At 38.3% G+C, this 23,180-nt stretch overlaps 2 protein-coding genes across 2 annotated transcripts; both read left to right on the top strand.

The window, feature by feature from the left end:
• The first annotated feature begins 4,336 nt into the window (after positions 1 to 4,336).
• Positions 4,337 to 11,331, top strand: LOC110916842 (calmodulin-binding protein 60 B). Its single transcript, XM_022161500.2, has 8 exons — positions 4,337 to 4,699; positions 5,872 to 5,947; positions 6,264 to 6,322; positions 6,533 to 7,026; positions 8,130 to 8,290; positions 9,231 to 9,434; positions 10,100 to 10,331; positions 10,417 to 11,331. Exons 1-8 carry the CDS (start codon positions 4,611 to 4,613, stop codon positions 10,989 to 10,991), a joined length of 1,890 nt encoding a protein of 629 aa, XP_022017192.1. The 5' UTR covers positions 4,337 to 4,610; the 3' UTR covers positions 10,992 to 11,331.
• Positions 11,332 to 15,924: 4,593 nt separating this feature from the next.
• On the top strand, positions 15,925 to 17,385 carry LOC110919686. Its single transcript, XM_022163949.1, has 2 exons — positions 15,925 to 16,227; positions 16,300 to 17,385. The coding sequence occupies exons 1-2, from the start codon at positions 15,925 to 15,927 to the stop codon at positions 17,383 to 17,385; spliced, it is 1,389 nt and encodes a 462-aa protein (XP_022019641.1).
• Positions 17,386 to 23,180: the final 5,795 nt, after the last annotated feature.

Raw genomic sequence — 23,180 nt, 5'->3', positions numbered from 1 at the left:
TTGCAGTATAAATTAATCTCTAAATTTATTCTAAGTATTAAAATAGTTCATTACCAAGCCCATAACTTAAACGAGTTTATTACATATTTTAAGTGAATTTGAATCAAAACGAATTTATTCGAATTCGAATACGATTTTTTAATCGAATTAGAATCGAATTGGCTGGTTTTTAATCGAATATGAATTCAAGCAAAAATAATTATTATTTGAAAAATCCGATTCGAGCAATTTGAAAATTCGATATTCGATTCGATGAACACTTCTAGTTCAAAGTTGGGACTGTCTGTAAACATTTCTTAAGTTGGGATTAATCTCGACCAATAAGTCAAAGTTGAGATTATTAAAAATCCAATTTCCTTGGTTTATTTACTTATTTATCATAATTTTACATGTAACAATATCTATTATGTAATTCTATACTTATTATTAAAACGAATTAAATTATCGTAGTTATACAAATTACAGGCTCGTTGAGAGTTAACGGCCTATTCAAGCTCGGTATGTGAAGCTCGTCAATAATGAGCATCAATATAGACTCATATCTGAGCTCATTTTATATTGAATCAATTCAAACTTTTAGCAAGCTAATCTCGTATAGCATATAAGCTTCTCGGTTACACCACCAAGTATAAAGGAGGTAGCTTTTCTGCTTTTCCCAACTTAGCTCCATGAGGACAAAATAGTCATTTCACAATGGTCTTCAAGAATCATCTGACTGTTACTATCCTGTTGACCATTTGAAGAAGTAATATCAAGGTCTAGCAGTTGTGAAATGAGACTTTTACTTTATGCATTAAAGATTATACATGGTGTTGGTATATCCATTGTGTTTTATAGTATGCATTATGTGTCATCCAACACAGAGTACAATTATCTATGCATGTTGTACAACATGTGAGTCAGTTATAGGCAGTTAGATTCCTTTGCACCTGGGTCATGTGTATTGAGATACTGCTGTTCTGTCATTCTCATGTAGCTGTTTGTAACATGTGCATTAATGTTTGTACGTTCAGAATAAAGTGGACTTCAAAAAGTCAATATAGTCAATGGACATAAAAACATATAAAGCTGATTCATGGATGCATTGAATGTGTATGCTTGTGGTTTGGATTAATTACATTTAAGCCCCTATTCTTATATATTAAATACATAAACAAATTTATCTTTTTGCTATTTGTCTATTTGGGATTTTTTTAGTTACATAATAAAATATACTAGGTTAGAACCCCGTGTAATACACGGGTTGAATAAATATAATTTTATATATCAAATAATAAAAAAATATATCTTTAAAAACTTCGTTTATTATACGGGTTGAATAAATGTAATTTTATATACCAAATAATAAAACAATATATCTTTAAAAATCTCGTTTATTACACGGGTTGAATAAATGTAATTTTATATACCAAATAATAAAACAATATATCTTTAAAAATCTCGTTTATTAAATGGGTTAAATAAATGTAATTTTATATATTAAATAATAAAAAAGTTATATCTTTAAGAACCCCGTGTACTGTATGAGTTAAGTAAATTTAATTTTATATAGTAAATAATGAAAAAATTACATTTTTAAGAACCTCATGTATTGTATTGTATGGGTTAAGTACATGTAATTTTATATACCAATCAATAAAAAGTTATATCTTATTATATCTTTATAAACTCTATATATTATAAAACATTTGAATTAAACTGACAAAATGGCTCAAACCACAGGGACTAAAATGACATTTAACTATTTATATTATAAAAATTTTCTTCTTTTACAAATTAACCTCAACTTTTTTATACTTAACTTTGTTCCCTCATAATTTTCATCTTTCCCATATTTTTGTTTTACGTATTGTAATTAAAAAAGCAAACACTATTTGTGTTATTAATTGCTTGGTGAAACATAGGTGATTTAATTATTATATACGAAAAGCTTCTATGGTATTATTGTACTTACTATGTGTTATAGTCTATGATATTTATGACTAGAGTTAATTACACCATTAGTCCCTGTGGTTTATGGAAAGTAACAAGGTCAGGTACTAATAGTTTAAAATCACATTCTGGGGTTCTAACTTTTCATTTTGTAACAACTTTGGGTATTAACACTAACTTTTGTTAACTTTTCTGTCAAGTTTGAGTAAAATTACTAAAATACCCTTTTGCAACTAGAAGGGCCATTAATGTAACTAACTTTATTTTAATCTAGGGACCTGTTGTGTAATTACTCTAAAAATGTTTTCCCACTTTGTTAAGCTTCTACATGCGACATTACCCCAACACTTTTAGAGAGAGAGATATGCAGGATGCGGAGACTATCGGTGGCGATTAGGGTTCCGCTGCAAACACAACGACATCAGCGACTGTGGTTGAACTCCACCGATGTTCGAAGAGAGATGAGAGCGACAGAGTGAGAAAATGGCGGCTTATTTGAATGCTCCGGCGAGGTGTCAGCCTAACTCCGGCGAGGTGGTTCTGATTGACTCATTATTCATTTGGTTAAACCTCAAGCCATCTTCGATAAGTCAAAACTCATTTACGTTGTTATTTATTTAGTTATTTACAAATAATTTCAATTTGAAAATTATTCTACAAAGCTACAATGATATAACAACATTCGGATCACTATAAGTTGTGTATTCATTGCTTGGATTTTTTGTTTCATTCATATTCACCAACTTAAACTTTTAATGATGTTGGTTTCCACAAACTTTTTCGATAATGGGAAATTGGGAAGGTTTGTTCAAAACAGTTACACCAGAAACCGGAATTTGCGCCGGAAACTTCTGAAACAGGGGGTTGGGTTATTTAGGGACGGAATTTGTGGAGATTAAAAAAATAGAATTTGGTCTTGATTTCAGCAAATAAAATGATTCTTTTTTGTTTAATTCTCGCCCCATTTCTACACAAAATCCGATTCTTTAAATAACCACACATAAATTCATCAATCAATTAACACAACATAATACAAAATAACTCACTTATGATGTGTCGCCGCCACTTATAGTTGCGGATCTGAGTTGCAGGTCTTGACGTCTAGTAGTGATGGTGTCGGTTTAGGGTGAGGTGGGCGGCGATAAGAGTAAAGGGGTGGTGGCCAACAGTGGTCGAACGTCGGTGACCATCATCATCATCGGCTATATCAGTTATGGGGAACGGTAGTGATGAAGTTGCAATAGCTTAAGGGTTTGGATTGTGTGATGCTGGTGGTTGTTCGGGTTGTGTGAGAGGAATATGGTGGGTAGGGCTGGGTTGGGTTTTAGTCAAGTGTATAATAATTACACAAATAGTCCCTGAATTAAAATAAAGTTAATTACATAAATTAAAATAAAGTTAATTACATAAATTAACAGAAGTTAGTGTTAATACCCTAGATTGTTAAAAAATGAAAAGTTAGTACCTTAGAACGTGATTTTAAAATGTTAGTACCTGACCTTGTTATTTTCCATAAACCACAGGGACTAACGGTGTAATTAACTCTTATGACTATGAGTTACGCGTATAAAGTAATAAACCACTTTCTATAATCAAATTAGAATAATTACCAACATAATGTTGAAAGCTCAATCGATAATTAAAAAGGTTAATTCATGAGAATAAACGAATTCTCAAATTAATTAGATAAATTATTTATTGATTTTATTATATTTGTTAGTTTAATCATTACTAATATTATCTATAAGAGATGGCCTAATATAATGACAAGTGTCCTAAAGTGGTTTCTTTTATTATATAGTATAGATAAGAAGCTGAACATTAGTCTACATAATATTAATTATATATTTTTTGTTACATAATAAAATATATAAGAGGCTCAACATTAGTCTACATAATATTAGTTATACATGAACCTACAACATTTAAATAGCTTTTTATCTACTATTTGTTTATTTGGGAATTTTAGTTACCTATTAAATTATAAAAAGCTCATCATTAGTCTACATAATAGTAATTATATATGAACATTACAACACATAAAGAGTCTATCTTTCCTTAACAAAAATTAAATAAAATACCAAGTCGTCATTATACTTTTTCTCTAGAACGCTTGACAAGTTACTATCGACAGACAAATCGAATAATCAAAACCATAACCATACAAAAAGATGTCAAAACTTAAATTAAATAATATCTTTCCTAATTGAGAAAACAATGTAAATCATATTTTTTTAAAAGAAAAAACAAACAAATGGGTCAACTTTTTTTAAACAAAACCAAGATCCAGTACATGGTATAACCAAAACCACAAAGGGGTATTTATGAAACTTCAGAAACCACAGGGGTTGAATCTGCAATTTACTCAGCCACCACAATGGACGTCCACTTTATTAGTTGGTGGAAAAAATTATAAAAAGAGAAAAAAAGGGAAATTTCCCAGATACTAACTTGAAAGTTCTTGGATATTTCTCAAAAGAAAACCAAAAAAAGCTGAGATTTTTATTTAATTTTCCCGCTTTCTTGTTCTTCTTTAATCTTTTTGTTGGAATCCCTTTTGAGAGTTAAAGAAAGAATCCCTTTTTATTTTTAATTTTTGGTTGGATTTTAGTAAAGATTCAATTAGGGTTAGATCAGATCAGATCTGAAGAGGGGTTTGTGTGTTTTGAGCAGAGAAAATGCAGAGAAAGTTTATGGAGAAAAGGGGATTAGATCCCAGTAGTAGTGAAGAAGGTCAACCTGAAAAGAAAAGACCAGCTCTTGCTAGGTATTTTCTTTATTTTTTTAATATTTTTGTGAAGTGCTTGTTAATGTTTTTAGTGGGTATTGCTAGTTTTACTTATTCTATTCTGGGAATTGTTTATTTATATCATGGCAATCTTTCAGTTATTTTGCTATTTGTAGTCAAATTCAGTAGTGTTTGCCTGTTTGATGGTGGATTTTGTTTTTTGTTAGTTTTTGGGAAATTGATGGTATCAGTGGTAAGTGGTAACCCTAGATGGTATCATCAAACCTGCAAAAAAATTAAAAAAAAAAATACAAAATGAAGAGCTGGTTGTAGAAATTAGGAGAGAAAACATTTCATGATATAATTGAGCATGTATGTCAATAATGAACATTAAAAAAATCACTATTAGTTGGTGGAATAAGATTGGCTATTTTGCAAGATCTAAATGAGTAAAGATGTAATTTTTATGTAGTAAAGTAGTCTCTTTTGGTACACTTATAGCATTTTTATATAGATGGTTTAAGGGAGCCTTTATTACTTACACGTATGTTCGGTTATGTTAATAACATTTTGTAGTCAAATTCAGTAGAGTTTGGTAGTAGTGGGCTGTTTGTTTACCTCTTAATGGTTCAGACCTCTTACTGGTTCAGCACTTAATGGTTCAGACTGCTTGTTTCATGAGCAGATGTCTAAATGGTTCAGACATTTGCCTCTGAATGGTTAAGATTTATACAGAGTCTGAATGGTTAAGACCTCTAATTTGAACTGGTCAGACATTTGCCTCTGAATGGTTAAGCATTATACAGGCTCTTAATGGTTCAGACCTCTTACTGGTTCAGCACTTAACCATTCAGATGTTGCCGAACAGCCCCTAGGTTTTGTTTCTTGTTAGTTTATGGGAAATCGATGTTAGTTATGCAACGGAAACCCTAGATATTTTTATAAAACCTACAACTTTTTTCTTCTATGAAGAGTTAGATTGTAGTAAGTAATTAGGAGAGAAAGCATAAAAAATAATTAAGCATATATTCAATTAATAAATGGAATCACATTAAAAAAATCTGTATCAGTTGGTGAAATAAGATTGGTTATTTTACAAGACCCAAATGACTAAAAATGCAATTTTTTATTTATTTATTAGAGTAATCTCCTTTTGTAAATTTATAGCATTTTTCTGTATATAAATGTTTTAAGTGAACATTTTTATGCAGTGTCATTGTTGAAGCTCTGAAGGTGGATAGTTTGCAGAAACTTTGTTCATCGTTGGAGCCTATTCTTCGACGAGTTGTAAGATTAGATACTTACTCCTAACTAAAATACTATTAACATATTACATATGGATCGAAAATATGTTCCGGTCGTTTGATGTTTCTTATGTGACGTCTTATTAATAAATTACGCAACCTAAAATCCGGCTTTTGATTTTTGATTTCTTAAATGCATGGAAAGGTTAAAAGAATATCTATATTCGGTAAAAACTATTAAACTTGCTATAATATTTGTTTGTAAAATATTTATCGAAGCATTCATTTGAGATTAAACTTGTGGAGCTATCGTTTGATCGTAGTGACTACTTATACTCGTTGGCTTTCTGATTAAATAGGTTAGTGAAGAAGTTGAGCGTGCGTTAGCAAAGTTGGGTCCGGCGAAACTTAGTGGAAGGTACGGGTGTTTCACCTTTGCTTTGTAATATTAAATCTAATTTAGACGTTTAATCTCTTATCAAACAATGTGTACAGTCAAGATCTGTGTGGGACCCAATTTAGATCATGATTAATGCATAAAACATGATCAAAGTTCACAGATGATTATCTAAGAAAAGTGAGAATTAGCTATATGCTAAATTTATATTTTTTTTGGAAATTTAAACAGGGTTTCTCCTAAACGAATAGAAGGTCCCGACGGAAGAGAGTTACAGCTACACTTCAGGTCCAAGTTATCACTTCCTCTTTTCACAGGTGGAAAAGTAGAAGGAGAACGAGGCGCAGCAATCCACGTCGTATTAATCGACGCCAACACGGGCCATGTTGTAACAACCGGCCCGGAATCCTCCATCAAACTAGATATCGTTGTGCTCGAAGGTGATTTCAATAACGAAGACGAAGAAGGATGGACTCAAGAAGAATTTGAAACTCACATGGTAAAAGAACGAGAAGGAAAACGACCGCTTTTGTCTGGCGAACTACAAGTTGTACTAAAAGAGGGTGTCGGGACGTTAGGGGAGTTGACTTTTACTGATAATTCTAGTTGGATAAGAAGTAGGAAGTTTAGGCTCGGGCTTAAAGTTGCGTCGGGTTATAGTGAAGGGCTTCGTATTCGTGAAGCTAAAACAGATGCTTTCACTGTTAAAGACCACCGAGGAGAACGTAAGTTTTTTTTTACTTATTCTAGGTGACAAAATGTGTGGGTTCGGTTAGGCATGTAAATGAACCGAACGTTCATGAACTGTTCGTGAACTTGTTCGGCGGGAAGTTCGTTTATTAAATAAACGAACAAACATGAAAAACATATTTTTGTTCATGAACGAACATGAACACATGTTTTGATGCGGGTGAACCTGTTCTAGAATGGGATCCCGGTTGAAGATTACCCGAAGATTTGAATAATATTTAATTCCTTAATTATCCAGTCTTTTATTAGTTATCGTATCTTTTATTTATTTTGTTTATTCATGTTTATCTCTAAGATTTTTAGTTTCTAGTATAAATAAGGGTCTAGGTTTTATTATTTAGATAGTTTTTGATTGAATTGAATTTATAAGAACTTTGTTCTTGAACTTTTTGGTTCCTTTTGAGTCGTATGATTATCATTTGTTACTGAGCCATTTGATTGCTTCCCAAATTGCATCATGTTTTGTTCGTTCATTTATGTTTGTGAACGTTCGTTTATGTTCGTTTAAAGTTTAATAAATACAAAAGTAGTTATATTTATATAAATATAAAATAAAAAAGGGCTTTGTAACTTATATAAGAATATTAGTAATTGAGTTTTCCAGTAATAAAATGGGCTTTTTCAATAGAACGTATTGTAATTAATCACTAATTTATACAAATGAAATTACTTTATGTTTGTTTATGTTTGGTTTATGTTCATTTGTGTTCGTTAATGTTTATTTGTGCTCTTTTATGTTTGTTAAATTGTGTTTGTTAAGTTTGTTTGTTTATGTTCTTGAACTGTTCGTTTAAGTTTTAAAACGAACAAACATGAACAAAAAAATTTGTTCGGTTATATGTTCGTGTTCATGTTCAACTAAAGTTAAATGAACAAACACGAACATGCATCCGTTCGTATTCGTTCGGTTCGCTTACAGACCTAGATTTGGTTGTCGGATCTATTTTTCTAAACAAATATTGCATTAATTAAATATAAATAAAGAAACTATATTATTACAATAACATAAATTTTTGAATAAAACAATTTAGAAGGATAACATATGATGACATAAAGACATCTACGTTTTGATCTACAGTTTACAAGAAACATTATCCACCCGCTCTAACCGATGATGTTTGGAGATTGGAGAAGATCGGTAAAGATGGATCTTTTCACAAGAAGCTAAACAAATCAGGCATATATAGCGTTGAAGATTTTCTTCGTCTCGTAGTTAGAGATCCAAAGAAGCTGAGAAATGTAAGATTTGTGTCGTTTTCTTCTAACCGTTATACTTTTTGCACCAAGGGGGTGTTTGGATGTGTGTAATCTGATCATCCTCTTTTTCTAGTGTTTGGGTAAAGTGATCATGATTATCAGATTATTTAGTCCCTATGGCTTTAAGTTATTTACGAAACTTATTATTTTCAACTTTAAGTTATTTACGAAACTTATTATTTTCAACTTGTTTCTGCCTTTAACCCCCTCTTAAAGGCCATCTAGCGCAAGTTGTGTTTTACCTTATCCCATTGGTTATGGGGTCGCGTGAGTATTCCCGTAACGGGTTCTCATGGTTACCAAAATAACTTTTTATTTAATGGAAAACTAAAAGGGTAAGGATCATTTCAGAACCATAAATATTTAGAGAACTCGCAGAACTCCTAATAAACAATCTTTTTATTTATATATTTTTATGTTTAGGATAATTTTATCATTTATTATGTGTATTTTTATGATTACCTACATGTTAAGAGTAATTTTATCATTTTTTATATGTAAATTTATAATTACACATATGTAAACTAGTTTTTTTACATATATGTAATTAGTTATTACACATATATATAATTTGGCTATTAGACATATGTAAACTACTTTTAACATCTATGTAATCATAAAAATACATATAATAGATGATAAAAAGATCCTAAATACAAAAATATATATAAAATGATTGTTTATTAGGAGTTCTGAAAGTTCTGCAATTATTTAGAGTTCTGAAATGAACTCAACCCAAACTAAAATTACTTATATACCCCTTCATTTTACCCTATGTTATGTCTTTTTATCCACTTTTATTTTACTCTATGTTATATCTTTTTACCCACTTTTATCATTTTGACTGATTCTATTAGGAAATACAAAGATGATTATTTGTACTTTATCTTTATTCATTGTGGAATATTGAAATTGTTTGTAGATATTGGGCAGTGGAATGTCAAATAAGATGTGGGACGTTCTTGTGGAGCATGCAAAGACTTGCATTTTGAGCCCCAAACTTTATGTTTACTATTCTGATGACATGCGTAACGTTGGCGTTGTATTCAATCACATCTATGAGTTAAGTGGTTTAGTGGCGGATGGCCATTATTATGCAACCGATGCCCTTTCCGATAATCAAAAGGTTAGTTTGCAATGCTTTTTTTATTTTTTATTTTTGAGTGAATTTCAAGGATTGTCCTTTATCTTTATACCCATTTTCAGGCGCTATCCTTTATGTTTAAAATTGACGAGGTTTGTCCTTTATGTTTTCATATCATACACGTTTTGTCCTTTAGGCCTAACCCAGTTAGTTTTTTCAGTTAAATTTGGTCATGTGCTTTGCACATGAGGGCATTTTTGTCAATTCAAAGGTTGCAGAAGCTTTGAGTTGTAGATCTGCCGTTGAACTTACCTTTGAATTGACAAAAATGCCCTCATGTGCAAAGCATGTGACCAAATTTAACTGAAAAAACTAACTGGGTTAGGCCTAAAGGACAAAACGTGTATGATATGAAAACATAAAGGACAAAACTCGTCAATTTTAAACATAAAGGACAGCGCCTGAAAATGAGTATAAAGATAAAGGACAATCCTTGAAATTCACTCTTTATTTTTTTATTGATGCACTTCTCTAGTTTGAAAACTCTTTTATGTGACAACTGACAAGTGTTATAGTTAATGTCTAAAATACCCTTTAAAAAATAAAATGAAATGGTACCTGTTGTGTATTATAATTATTATTAATAGGATAGTAAAAAAAGATAAGATCTTTACTAAATGTGAACCTTATTTTATATATATGTGCAGGTGTTTGTAGACACCTTGATGAAGAAAGCATATGATAACTGGATGCATGTGGTGGAATATGACGGAAAATCATTTTTAGGAGCTCTTCAAGTAAAAGCACCCGCTCCACAAATCGATATGGGGATGGGCCCACAAAACTATTCAAATTCCTTTGATCATCAACATCAGCTCAGTCTACCACCACCGACCGCTCAAGAACAACCTACTTCAAATCCAGGTGTCACCACTGGAGGTAACTACTTATTTTCAATTTTTCAGTTAGTGAAATGTCTAAAATACCCTTGAGAGTAATCGAACGGTCATCCTTTCTTGTGTAGGTTACGATACGACTAGATACACCGTGGATTCACAGAACATGAATTTGAATGCACCCACTCAATACGATACAGCTTCGTTCACTTTTCACAATCCGTTGATCAACGGTTCACAACAGCCCGCTGCGAACGATAACAACGTCCTGGCTCTTGGATTAACGCAACCATCCGCTTCCAATTTCCTTTCTGGCAACACCAACACGTTGAATTTGAGTTCTTCGTTTAGAGGACTAGACGATTACTTCCCCGAAGAAGAAATCCGTATGAGAAGTCATGAAATGCTTGAAAACGAAGATATGCAGCATTTGCTTCGGTTATTCAACATGGGCAACGGTGGGGCCCATGGTCAAACCTCGGGTAGTCATGTTAACGAAAACTATTATCAGTATACATCAGGTTATATGCCGAACACACCTTCTAACTTCGGGTATGGATTCGATGTGGATAAAACCCGTTCTTCTGGGAAAGCTGTAGTCGGGTGGCTTAAACTCAAAGCGGCGTTGAGATGGGGCATTTTCATAAGGAAACAAGCAGCCGAAAGAAGGGCCCAGATCGTTGAACTGGAAGAAATTCCGTAACTAAGGTAACCTCGTTTGGTTTTGATGTTTTGAAGGCTTCTTTGGCGGTTAATTGCAGTTGACATAAAGAAGAAGTCTTGGTATGTTGTATAGTGATAAAACTTTGTTTCAGTTTTTCACTTGTTTGAAGGCGATGGCCGGGCATGCTCTTATCTGAAAGCCCAGAAAAAGCCGAGCTTTTGGAATACAAAAAAGTTGAATCTAGTTTATATAGTGATTGATGATTTGTTGTATGTTGTGTTAGTTTTCGTGTCGTGTCGTTAAGATGTAACATTAACAACTTTTTGTTGTATGCTATGATGTGAATTCTAATAATAGAACAACCTTTGTTTTTGGTGTTTGTTTGTGTTGGTGTGTATTGTTTTCTGGCACATATCATGTCTAGTGGTTCGTTATCGTTTTGACTCGAGTAAAAGTTTCAAAACTCCAAGTAACATCATGATTCATGAGGTGTGCTTTAAAAGTATGGTTGTTGGATTAGTTAAGGTTTGAAAGGTACTTTGGAACTTTGTATTGATGTTTGTGCTTAATAACTCTAGTGAATACATAGTCTTTGGAGACTTTAATGTATCGAGGAATACTAAGACCACCCGTAATTGGGCGGTTTTCGGCGTTTTTTGTCTTGAAAAACGCCCTACCACGCCGCCGCACCGCCCCTGGGCGTTTTTGTGAAAAAATTTTGAATCCGCGTTGTTTAAACAATGCCAACTTGCACACTTTCAAAATATGACTGTTTTCAAACGGTCCAAATACTAAAAAAATATTTTTTTCTAATTAAAAGCCCACTTTTACTCTATAAAAAAACCCACCTTTCATCCATTTTTTATAAAAACTTCATACCTTTCTCTCTACTTTAAACTTCACAAAAATTATTACACCCACTTCCAAACGTCATCCTCGGTCGACCCGGAAACACCCACTTCCGATGCGCGTAACGTCGACTTAAACATTATTTTGGACGATGACGAGGAGGATGAGGAGTTGACCCGACCGCCCGGCAGAAGAAGTGGGGAAAAAACGGGGAAAAAGCCGGTAGAGTCGTCTTCCGCTAATCTTAATAATCCTAAGTTTCACCTATTGGCCGATAATAATTCCAACTTTAAAAATTCTCTCCAACGATCCCAACTTGTAAGGATTTGGCCCACATTGATCATTTTCTAACATAGGTGCACTTAAATCAATTAATGAGTCTCTAAGTGCACTTGAATCTATTGAGGAGACCAAATTCTTATATGTTTGAAAATGATCAATGGGGGCCAAACTTTTACAAGTTGGGATCATTGTAGTAACTTTTTAAAGTTGGGATTATTATTGGCCAACAGGTGAAACTTAGGATTATTAAAATCCAATAATCCTTAAAATAAATGATTAAGATTAAATGGGTGAAATTGAATAAAAAAACAGAGACGCGTGAGTTTATTTAAGGGTATTCTAGTCCATTCAAGGCCAAATGGCCAAACCAAATACAGCCATCTATAACCTCCCCTCAAGTTACCATGCACATGTTTTTTCCGACCAACACTACCTTCACATTTTCCGACCAACATCAGAGTCTACACACAACTTCGTTGACTACCATATCAAATGGCTGAGAAGATCAACGTGATGATGAGGGTGAGGTTGAACAACCTCCTCATAAACTATCAAACCATCTTATTATAAATCAAAACCCATGAAAATTATGTTGCAAATTCGCTAATTCAACTCTACCAGGAGCCAATTTCAACTTGTAAAGTTCCAAACTTGAAGCCCCAAAGCTACCAGCTTGAACAAAAAATAATATTAAAAAAATAACCAAATGTACAATCAATTTCGAGCTAAATATTTTCACATAAGCATGCACACCTTTAGTCTTTTCATACCCACTTAACTCAGAAAACAAACATCCATTCACTTCAGGGGTGAGTAACAACTTGTAAACCATAGTGAACATACGTGTAATTTTGAATAATTTTGAAAAGGTGGAGACTAAAGGTGAAACGTCACCAAACCACAGGGACTATCCGTGCATTTTACTCTATTGTAATTTTTTCTGTCTTTTGCTAATTCAGTTTATTCGAATAGAAATGAATTTGGATAAGCGTATGTGAATCTAATTCAAATTCAGCTTTTAAATTTTCAACTTCAAATAGTTTGATTAAAAAATAACCTGAATAAACGGAAAACTGACTCGATGAACACCCCAACTAGGCAGTGGCGCGGCTATGAAGGGGCCGGAGTGGGCGTCCGACCCCCCGAACTTTTCGTTCAGTAGTATTATGTATGTACGTTTCGTATAGAATTTTTAAGGTATATAAGTTTTCGACCCCCGGTTTTATAATAAAATATTTTTTAGGTATATACTTTTAGGTCCGGTGACTTCCGACCCCCGGTGAAAATTTTCAAACCAATTCGCCACTGCATCTAGGAACACTTAAATATATTGAAATGAATCCACATGAAACTAGATTTCAAATTTGGATCAATATGAAAAATATTGCTTCCAATGCTACACGTAAAGAAAAGATATGATCTAACTCATTTTTAGGCTACCGGGCCCATGTAGGACAAACCAATAAAACTACAGTAAACTACCATCTTTTGATGTCAACTTGAGATTGTCACTAACTGAAATTGCCTCCACACCAACAAGCGGTAAACTAAGAATCTCATCTCAAACATGTCATTATTAAGAAAGTTTTAGATTATTCACTATTAATTAAGCATTTGTTTTGAGGAAGCTTATCTACTTGATTATGTCTTTGTATTTGACATCATAGAACTGCTTTGTGAAAAAAGTGAGTGGCTGAAGTGATTCAACTATTAAGATGGTGAAAGTCAAATCAAGATAAACGAGCACAAATTCAGGTGTGATGATCAATAGATTTCTGATGTGGGGTAAAACATACATTTTTCCCATGTATTTTGTATATTATTATAGTTAGTTTGTATTCGTTTTTGTATGTTTTTGGCTTGTACTTAGTTGTACAAGGGTTTTGCAGGTGTTCGTGTGCATATGGAGCAAAAACGAGCTAAAACGTTAAAGAAACGAGCATACAGGAGAAGGTTTGGGCTTAGTGAAAGATTTTCATGGAATGGAAATGGATATTTGAGAAGATGAGATGATAGGGAATTGAATTACTAAGCCGTAGGCGAAAACGGTGAAGAAAACGGAGTTGAAACAGAGAAGTTATGAACGAAGCCGTTTTTCGGATATGACGCGACAGGAAACCCATACGCAGGCCGCACAACGCGAGAAGAGGTCTGATCTGCATGAGAAACTTCGTCTTTAACTCTATTTAAGCCCACAATTAACCCTAATATAAAACAGACTTATCCCAAACGAATTTTAGAGGTTCTATTGGTGATTTTGGGTGGAAAGAAGGTATCGGGATCGATTTTAACACTGTGGGTTCGTGATTTCACTCTAGCAAACAGTTAGTTCGTTATTTATCTTTAACTTGGTGTTTTTGGTACGTTTGGACATGTTTTCCTTTATTTTGATGAACTTGCTACTGTTCTTGATTATTGACGAGGTATGACCCGGATCGGCTAACCCGACCCGGTCACTACCTATTATTTTATTAATTATAAATGTTTATTCTAGAATGTTCCATTCTGCATGGATAAATCACGTAACCAAATCCCTAACTTTTTGGGAAGATCATGCAAATCTCTAACTTATCGGAGTCCATCCTAAGTTAAGGAAAACCCTAATGATAAACTATAAATAGAGGTAAACATCTAAGGTATGGATCATCTTGCTCTCGTTTACTCTCTCCTTCTATTCACTTATACTTTCTCCCAAACCGAGACTTATTCTCACGCCGGAGGGTGGTTACAGGAATAACCCAATTCCTGTAACGCGTCCTAACGGTGTTCTGTTTTGCAGTTAGCAGTTCGGATCGCCAAGAGTTGAAGTCCTTAGTTGGATACTACCGTAAAGGTAAGTGTTTCTTCATTGGCGCCATCCGTGGGACCTTTTCGGTAACAACAAGACTGAACCCCATGGCAAGCGATCAGAACGTAGCAGTAACACCAAGCCAAGCGATGGTAACTAGCAGTCCATTGCTAGAAACAAGCTCTGTTACCACCATGCCAGCCTCACTGGCTGTAACCAGGTCGCTCGACTTGGAATTCGAAGCAGAAGGACCCCCACCAGGCTTTACAGGCACTACCGCCGTTTCTTGTGGGACGACGGCGGCGGACCTGTTTTCATACACTTCTCTGCAGTTCCAATCAGTCGAACCAATTGCAACAGACGTTAACGTGTTCACCCCAGCAACAACCACTAGTGCACAGATGGTACGTCGTAACACCATGCCAGTTATTAAATCGGCAAACCCAAGCACTATTATACCACAGGTGAGCATGCCTCAATACTATCAACCTTCGGTCACCTACGCCATGCCACCCTTATATTCAGCAGCGCTAACGGCGGCGTTATCCACGCCACCACATCAACCAGTGGTCATGCCAGCGGGAATAAAAAACGCCCCGGTCACGCCGGGAAATCAAGCTTACTTCCCCGGGTACTATTATGCACCCCCGTATGGGTACTTACCCCCATACAACACTCCAACTTACACTCCTCAGGGGGGTAGTGCAAGGCTATGCTCAGCAGTCGCGTACGCGGCTTATATGCCGCCCTGGTGGACTTTTCCAACATCCCATCCGGTCTACGGTCAGACCCCGCCGACCGTGGAACCTGCTTATGATAAAGGAAACACATCTAGGCCTCGATTTTCCCCGGGTGGAGGCCCCAGCCCCACGCTGAACATCACCCCGGCTCAACCCCTTGTCATCCAGGGTACCAGCCAGGGTGGGGTCACTCCTCCAATATAACCCATCAACGTAGAGGAGGACGAGCTTACCAGACCTTACAAACCAGTGGACGCGACTTTAAAATCCAAGTTCCCTCGAAGAATAAGCTCCTATCAAAGAAAAGCCCAAGATGCCTCAAACTGTAGGCAAATACGATGGTCTAGGCGACCCTGATGACCATCTCAATCTATTCAAAAGCGCAGGGGAAGTAGCCTGTTGGCCCATCCCCCTCTGGTGCAAGATGTTTGTCCAAACGCTGGTAGGTGCGGCCCGGGTCTGGTGGGATAGTTTGCCCATTGGGGAAATTGACAGTTTTGAAGACCTAGAGGCTAAGTTCATCTTGCAATTCAGCCAACAACGAAGGCACACTAAAGATCAAAACGAGCTCCTTCACATTCGCCGACAAGACAATGAAACGGTGGAAAGTTTCATCGTTAGATTCAATAAAGAAAGCCTTGCAATCCTGGGTGTCACAAACGATCTAGCGTGTGGAGCTTTCCTATAGGGGATAAACGATGATGAGCTACTAAGAACACTTCACGGGAGGGATGGTGTACCTCCCACCATAGACGAAATCTTGAGGATAGCCAAGGTATACGTTATACAAGAAAAGGCTGTAGCCGCCAGTCACGCGGCCAACAGGAAAAAGGAGGCTCAGAAAAGCCAGGAGTATAGAGAACAACAGGGTTCTAAAAGCAGAGGTAGAGGAGACCGATACCAGAAAGGTGATAGAACGGACTCGCGGTATGATAGGTCTAGAAATACTTACTCAAGGAACGAATCCTTTAAGCCTTGGTCTGATTACCCTAACCTGAGCAAGACGCTAGCGGAAATCCTAGCCTCTAAAAATCTCAAATTTAACCCTCCAAAGCCGCTAAAGGACAATCCCAACATAGACACAAGCAAGTACTGTGAATACCATAAAGGGAGCGGCCACGATACCAATGATTGTTTTCAGTTAAAGAAGCAGATTGAGTACTTCGTGAAAGCGGGCAAATTGGCACACCTAGTGCGAGACATCAAACAGGGCCCGCCTCCCGTTAAAGAAGAAAATGACAAGGCGGCAGGGAAGAGGCCGCGAGAGTTGAACATGGTACACGCAGATAAGGGAAAAGGGGCCAAACGGAGTTTTTCCACGCTCGAACCCTGGATGCTGGCAACCATGACAATTGAACCTCGCATGGAAGATCTACACCTCACTACTGACGCCTTGATCATATCTGCTGCAGTAGGTGATTATCACATGAGAAGGATCCTGGTAGATACCGGGAGTTCAGAGGATATCATCTACGAGCATTGCTTCAATAGAATGCATCCAAAAGATAGAAGACTGCTTGAGTCAGTACACGCCCCTATTAAAGGCTTCACAGGGGAAAAGGTTGATCCCATTGGCCAAATTACTTTCCCAGTCACATTCGGACAAGCTCCCCAGGAAAGAACCATACTCCTTACATTCCTTGTGGTACGCACTGAGTCTTACCACAATGTCATCATTGGAAGGTTCACCCTGGGAAAATTGGACGATATCGTATCTACGGCGCGAGGATTCATGAAGTTTCCCACCCCGCGGGGTATTGCCACAGTATTTTGAGATAAGGTGGGAGAGGTATTGGTCACTAAAACATGCCGACAGGGGCCTACCGGCGCCATCGGCCCGGAAAGGTGGGTATTAAGCACACGCCATCCGGATCAGACAGTAACAATAGGGGACAGCCTCTCCCAGGAGGTCAAAAACAACCTAAAACAGCTGCTGAGAAGAAACGCTGACATCTTTGCTTTTGAGCATTCTGACATGACTGGGATACCCCGAGAGAGGGCAGAACACAGACTAGCGACACTCCCGGGCATTAAACCCGTTGCACAGGGAAAGCGAAGTATGGCTCTAGATCGAAAAACAGCGGTAGTCAAAGAAGTACGAAAGTTGGTTGAAGCTGGAATACTCAGAGAAATAAAGTACCACACATGGGTATCAAAGATGCTTACCCGTTACCGGAGATGGATTTCAAAGTTGACTCCTTAGTTCCTTATAGGTACAAGTGCTTCTTAGACGCCTATAAGGGTTACCACCAAATCAAAATGTCCAAAAACGACGAGGAGAAAACGACGTTTCATACCGATGTGGGTATCTTTTGTTATACCAAAATGCCTTTTGGCCTGCGAAACGCCGGAGCTACTTATCAGCGACTCATGGATAAAGCTTTCGAAAAGCAAATCGGCAGAAACTTAGAAGTACATGTTGACGATTTAGTCATCAAGAGCAGGGAAGAAAAACAAATGCTGGTAGACATTGAGGAAACTTTACGAACACTCAGAGAATACAATATCAAGCTCAACCCCAAGAAGTGTTCATTCGGGGTGGAAGAAGTCAAGTTCTTGGGGGTAGTGGTTACCCGGGATGGCTTTAAAGCTAACCCGGAAAAGGTAGCCGCCATAACGCAAATGCCCTCCCCCAGGACTTTGAAAGAGGCGCAAGCATTAAACGGGTGGCTAGTGGCCATAAACAGATTCCTGCCAAGGCACGCCGAAAGGTCTTTGCCATTTATAAAAACACTGCAGGATTGCCTCAATAAGAAAAACTTCAAATGGACCAGTGAAGCGGAAGAAGCCCTACAAGACATAAAGCATTTCATCGAGAAACTACCTATGTTAACAGCGCCATACCCGGAAGAAATACTCAAAATGTACCTGGCGGCGGCTCATAATGCGGTAAGCGCAGTACTAATGGTAAAGAGAGATGGAAAACAAACACCCATATACTACATCAACCGAGTGTTGGCGGGACCCGAAACGCGGTATCCAACTCTGGAAAAGTTGGTGCTAGCACTGGTTCATGCTACCCGGCGACTACGAAGATATTTCCAAGGGCACCGCGTACAGGTTTTAACAAACTACCCACTACAAAAAATTTTGCACAAGCCAGAGATTTCCGGAAGATTGGCTAAATGGGCGGTTGAGTTGGGAGCCTTGCATATCGAGTATCGAAAACGAACAGCAGTTAAGGGGCAGGTGATCGCCGACTTCTTGGCCGAATTCCTGATGGAGAAACTATACAAGATCCTGCTATCCAGGATATCCCGGAATCCAGTACAGCCAGGTAAACCTGGAAACTTTATACTGACGGATCATCCAACGGAAAGGCTCCAGGGCAGGTCTAATGTTGATAAGCCCAGACGAGATAAGACTGATGTACGCCTTACGTTTTGACTTTGAATGCTCCAACAATGAAGCAGAATATGAGGCGCTACTCGTGGGCTTGAGGATGGCCCAATCCATGGGAACTACTAGAGTGGATGCATATGTTGATTCTTTATTGGTTAACAATCAAGTAAACGAAACATACGAGGCCAAGGACGAATCAATGGCGAAGTATCTAGCTAAAACGAAGGAGCTCATAGCTTCCTTTGGCAACGTCACACTCCATCACGTTCACAGGTGAAAAAACCAAATAGCAGACGCTTTGAGCAAACTCGCTACTTCGGGCATGGAAAGAGAAGTAAAGGTAGAAACATTGCAAATGCCCTCCATTGATCCCTGGGATGTCTCCGCCATTACGACGGAAGAACCCTGCTGGTACACTCCAATGCTAAAATTTCTTACAAAGGGGGATTTACCCTCCGCCAGAGGCGAATCTTAAAAGATACAAACTAAGGCGCTGCAGTATGAAGTGAACAACGACGTCCTGTACCGAAAGTCATATTTGGGACCAATGTTGCGGTATGTATCCCCATCGGAAGCAAAGTACCTGATCCAAGAAATACACGCGGGTATATGTGGCATTCACGCGGGCCCTCGGGCAGTAGTCGCCAAAATTCACAACGCCGGGTACTATTGGCCCGGTATGCATGAGGATGCGGTAGAAGAACTCAGAAGGTGCCACAGTTGCCAAAAGTTTGCTCCCCAAACACTCCGTCCAAAGAACAACTTAATCCCAGTCACAACTGCTTGGCCTTTCCAGAAATGGGCGGTTGACATCGTGGGGCCATTCCCGCTGGCCCCCGGGAAATAGAATTACCTTATTGTGGCAATTGATTACTTTACCAAGTGGGTTGAAGCCAAGCCCTTGGCTAAAATCACCGCAGAAAATGCCAAAAAGTTCCTTTGGGAACACATAGTATGTCAATTTGGATTGCCGCTATACTTGGTAAGTGACAATGGAACGTAGTTCACCGATAGAGTCTTGCAAGAATGGTGCGCAGAACTTCAGATTCAACAAATATTCACATCGGTGGCGCATCCCCAAGGAAATGGCCAGGTGGAGCGGGCAAATAGGAGTTTGCTGGATGGCATAAAAAGAAGGTTAGGTTATGAAGGGAGCTCTTGGGTGGAAGAACTGCCAAATGTCCTTTGGGCACATCGAACAATGCCTAAGACAAGTAATAATGAAACCCCCTTCAGCCTAACCTATGGCGCGGAAGCAATGATACCCGCGGAAGTTGGATTGCTCTCGCTATGCCGTCTCACTACCAACGATGATAATGATAGGCTCCTAAGGGAAGGCCTGGATCTACTCGAAGAAAGGCGTGAGGCCGCTGCTATTAGCGAGGCAAAGTACAAGAAGACTCTAGAAAAATACTATAACCAACGCGTGGCTCGACATACTTTCAAGGAAGGCGAGTACATCATGCGCAATAACGAAGTCAGTAGAGCGGAACCCTCAGGCAAATTGGGACCCAACTGGGAAGGCCCCTACGTCATCCAAGAAGACCTAGGCAAAGGGGCCTATCACCTATCCAGGCTAGATGGCACCGCGGTTCCACGTAGCTGGAACGGGGCTCAGTTAAAAAAAATGTTATATGTAGTGCCCAGCCCCTAACGGCGGGTGTGATTGTTCTTTCCTTTTTTGCAAACAAGTGTAATTCATCTATAGCGATGTCTCTTCCTTTTTTATATTTTGAGTTAATAAAAGTTATTTCTTTTTATTCTTTCCTCATTACTTAAATGTACAATATAACCTACCACCGCATTTTACATTGCACTTTACGGTACAAATAATTACCATCGCACCTAAACTGCACACAACGGTAAAAAAGTATCCTTGACGACGAAATATTTTTCATATATATAAGTTAAAGGGTAAAAATATACAACGCTAAGAGTGGGTATCTTGGTAATAGATACATTAACCACTACAAAAAGATAGGTATTTTGGTAATAAATACATGCAACTATCTTACAAAAAACCAAGTACTTGTCCCTGTTGTTAAATACCAACAAATGGGAAACAAAAACGAACATGTTCTAACACCTACTTCTTGGAAAGGGTTGCCATCACCTCTGCAGGGGTATGCAATACCTTACCATAACATTCCAATGGATGAGGATTAACGATCAAGTCATCAACATTTTCCTCATCCCCCGGAGAAGCCACCATCTCCTGATCATCAACCCGGTTCTTGCCGGAACGGCCACCACGACGCTTTTCATACACCAACCCACAAAGTTGAACATGATCAGGTGGAAAGGCTCTTATCAAAGCATCGGCTGATAAAGAAGCTGCGCCTACTACAATATGGGGGGGGGGGGTACTCATATACGATGCTCTTTCAAGACCGACTAACCCGGGGTAAGACATCATCGGAAGGCACTCTCTCTCCTCCGATCATCTCCTCAGTCACCGGAATTTGGAGACAAACTAAGCCATCGACGACGTCTAGGCGTCGGAAAAGGTCGGAAAGTCTTTGTTTATAACTTCTCCGGCTCATCCTTTCGAATTACCAAATTTGGAAAAAAGAAACGTAATTTATAGGACTAATAAACAGGTTGGCAGTGGTGACGATAACACAATTAATGGAAAATAATCATCACACGTCAAATCGCCACATTTCAGATGAATGGCGGCATCGTCAATCATGACATTAGCATTAAATGTCTGATAAACATATCAAGTACTTGCACAAAAACCAAGTCAAACAGTGTTAATACAAAATGTTTGAGGAACAGTGTACATAATAAACAAAACAAAAACACTCATTCCTTCTTTGGCTCCGCTACTGGCTCCAGCATTAGGCGTAGGGCATCCACGCCGTCTTCAGCAACGTGCTTTGTCAAATCAGCATACGCGGGTAGTGGGTCGTTACACGCCGCCTCTAAGGCGTCCGCCATATCTCCCTGAAGCTTACCCCTCGTTGTGTGGAACTCGGGGGGTAATCCTCCCTGATTGTTGGCACTCATGATAGCCTTTGTAAACACCATCATGATAACCGGACTGGTAAGCCGCGGCAGAAAGGCGATCCAACAACGCCGTGAAAGACCCTGATTGACGAAGATACTCAAACACCCCAACCAGGCCATTGGTTATTAGCCAATTCCTATCACCCCGCAATGCAGCCAGTTGGCTAGTCAGGCTGTCCACCTCGTTGTTTGACTGCTCCAAGGGATTTTCTACCTCCTTAAGGCGTGCCTGATGGGTAACAGAAGACTGAGTGAGCTCGTTCTTTTCAGAAACAAGGGAGTCACATTGTTGCTGCAGTTTTCTAAGCTGATCCTCCCGCTCCTCCAACTCAGCTTGTTTGGCTCGGGCCTTGGCATTAGAAGCTTCCAGCTCAACAGTCAAAGCTTGGTACCGCTCCTGTACATGAGACAGAAAGTCAGTGTCAATTCGGAATTTTTCTGCCTGAGCAGACATCTCAGATCTCACCTTTTGGGCTTCAGTAATAGCTTTACGTTCTAGCTCCTCCTGCACACTCTTAGCATGAGCAAGGACCCGGTCCTTATCTACTATGTCACGAGCCCGTATTATCTGCTCCTCAGCAAGGTGGGTAGTCACCCTTTTTAAGTCGTCTTCTGCCTTGTTCTTCTATGATAAAAACCTACTCTCCCTCAACCCAGTGGCTTGGAGCTGACTCTCCAAGCGGTACTTCTCATCCTTCAACTCTTGAATAGCAGCCCGTGCTTGGTGGAGCTCATTGTTATCATGCATCCATCTACGCCGGATCTCTGCAAGCCTCCGGGGCTGACTAACGGAGTCCACCATAGTGGAATTCATCAAATTTTCATTGTTCAAACCCTCCACATATGCCGACTCAGCCGGAGGGTATGCCCGCTCAACCCAGTGCTGAATCACTGGGGGGAAGATCAGTCTAGATGACTTAACTATTTTCCACTGGGGCTGGTAACATTTATCTTGAATATTGGGATCCCAGTTGATAGTAGGCAAATAAAGATTATCACCCAGGCGGGCCCCATCATCAGCAATTCACTGTTGGATCCCCCAGCGTCGCTAGCAGCGGTACCTCCAGCACTAGTCGCCTCAAGAGCAGTGGACACGACAGGTATCTCCTTCTCGATAGCAGAAAATATGCTCAATGGAGAATCAAACAAGGAGGAAGGAGTGACACTTGAAGGCAGTGGCGTGGACACTGGACTAGTCGTCACAATCATAGCAGT

Source organism: Helianthus annuus, chromosome 16 (assembly GCF_002127325.2).
Source record: "Helianthus annuus cultivar XRQ/B chromosome 16, HanXRQr2.0-SUNRISE, whole genome shotgun sequence".
Taxonomy (NCBI): Eukaryota; Viridiplantae; Streptophyta; class Magnoliopsida; order Asterales; family Asteraceae; genus Helianthus; species Helianthus annuus.
The sequence above is the reverse complement of the archived record's forward strand: the minus strand, read 5'-3'. Positions and strand labels throughout refer to the sequence as shown.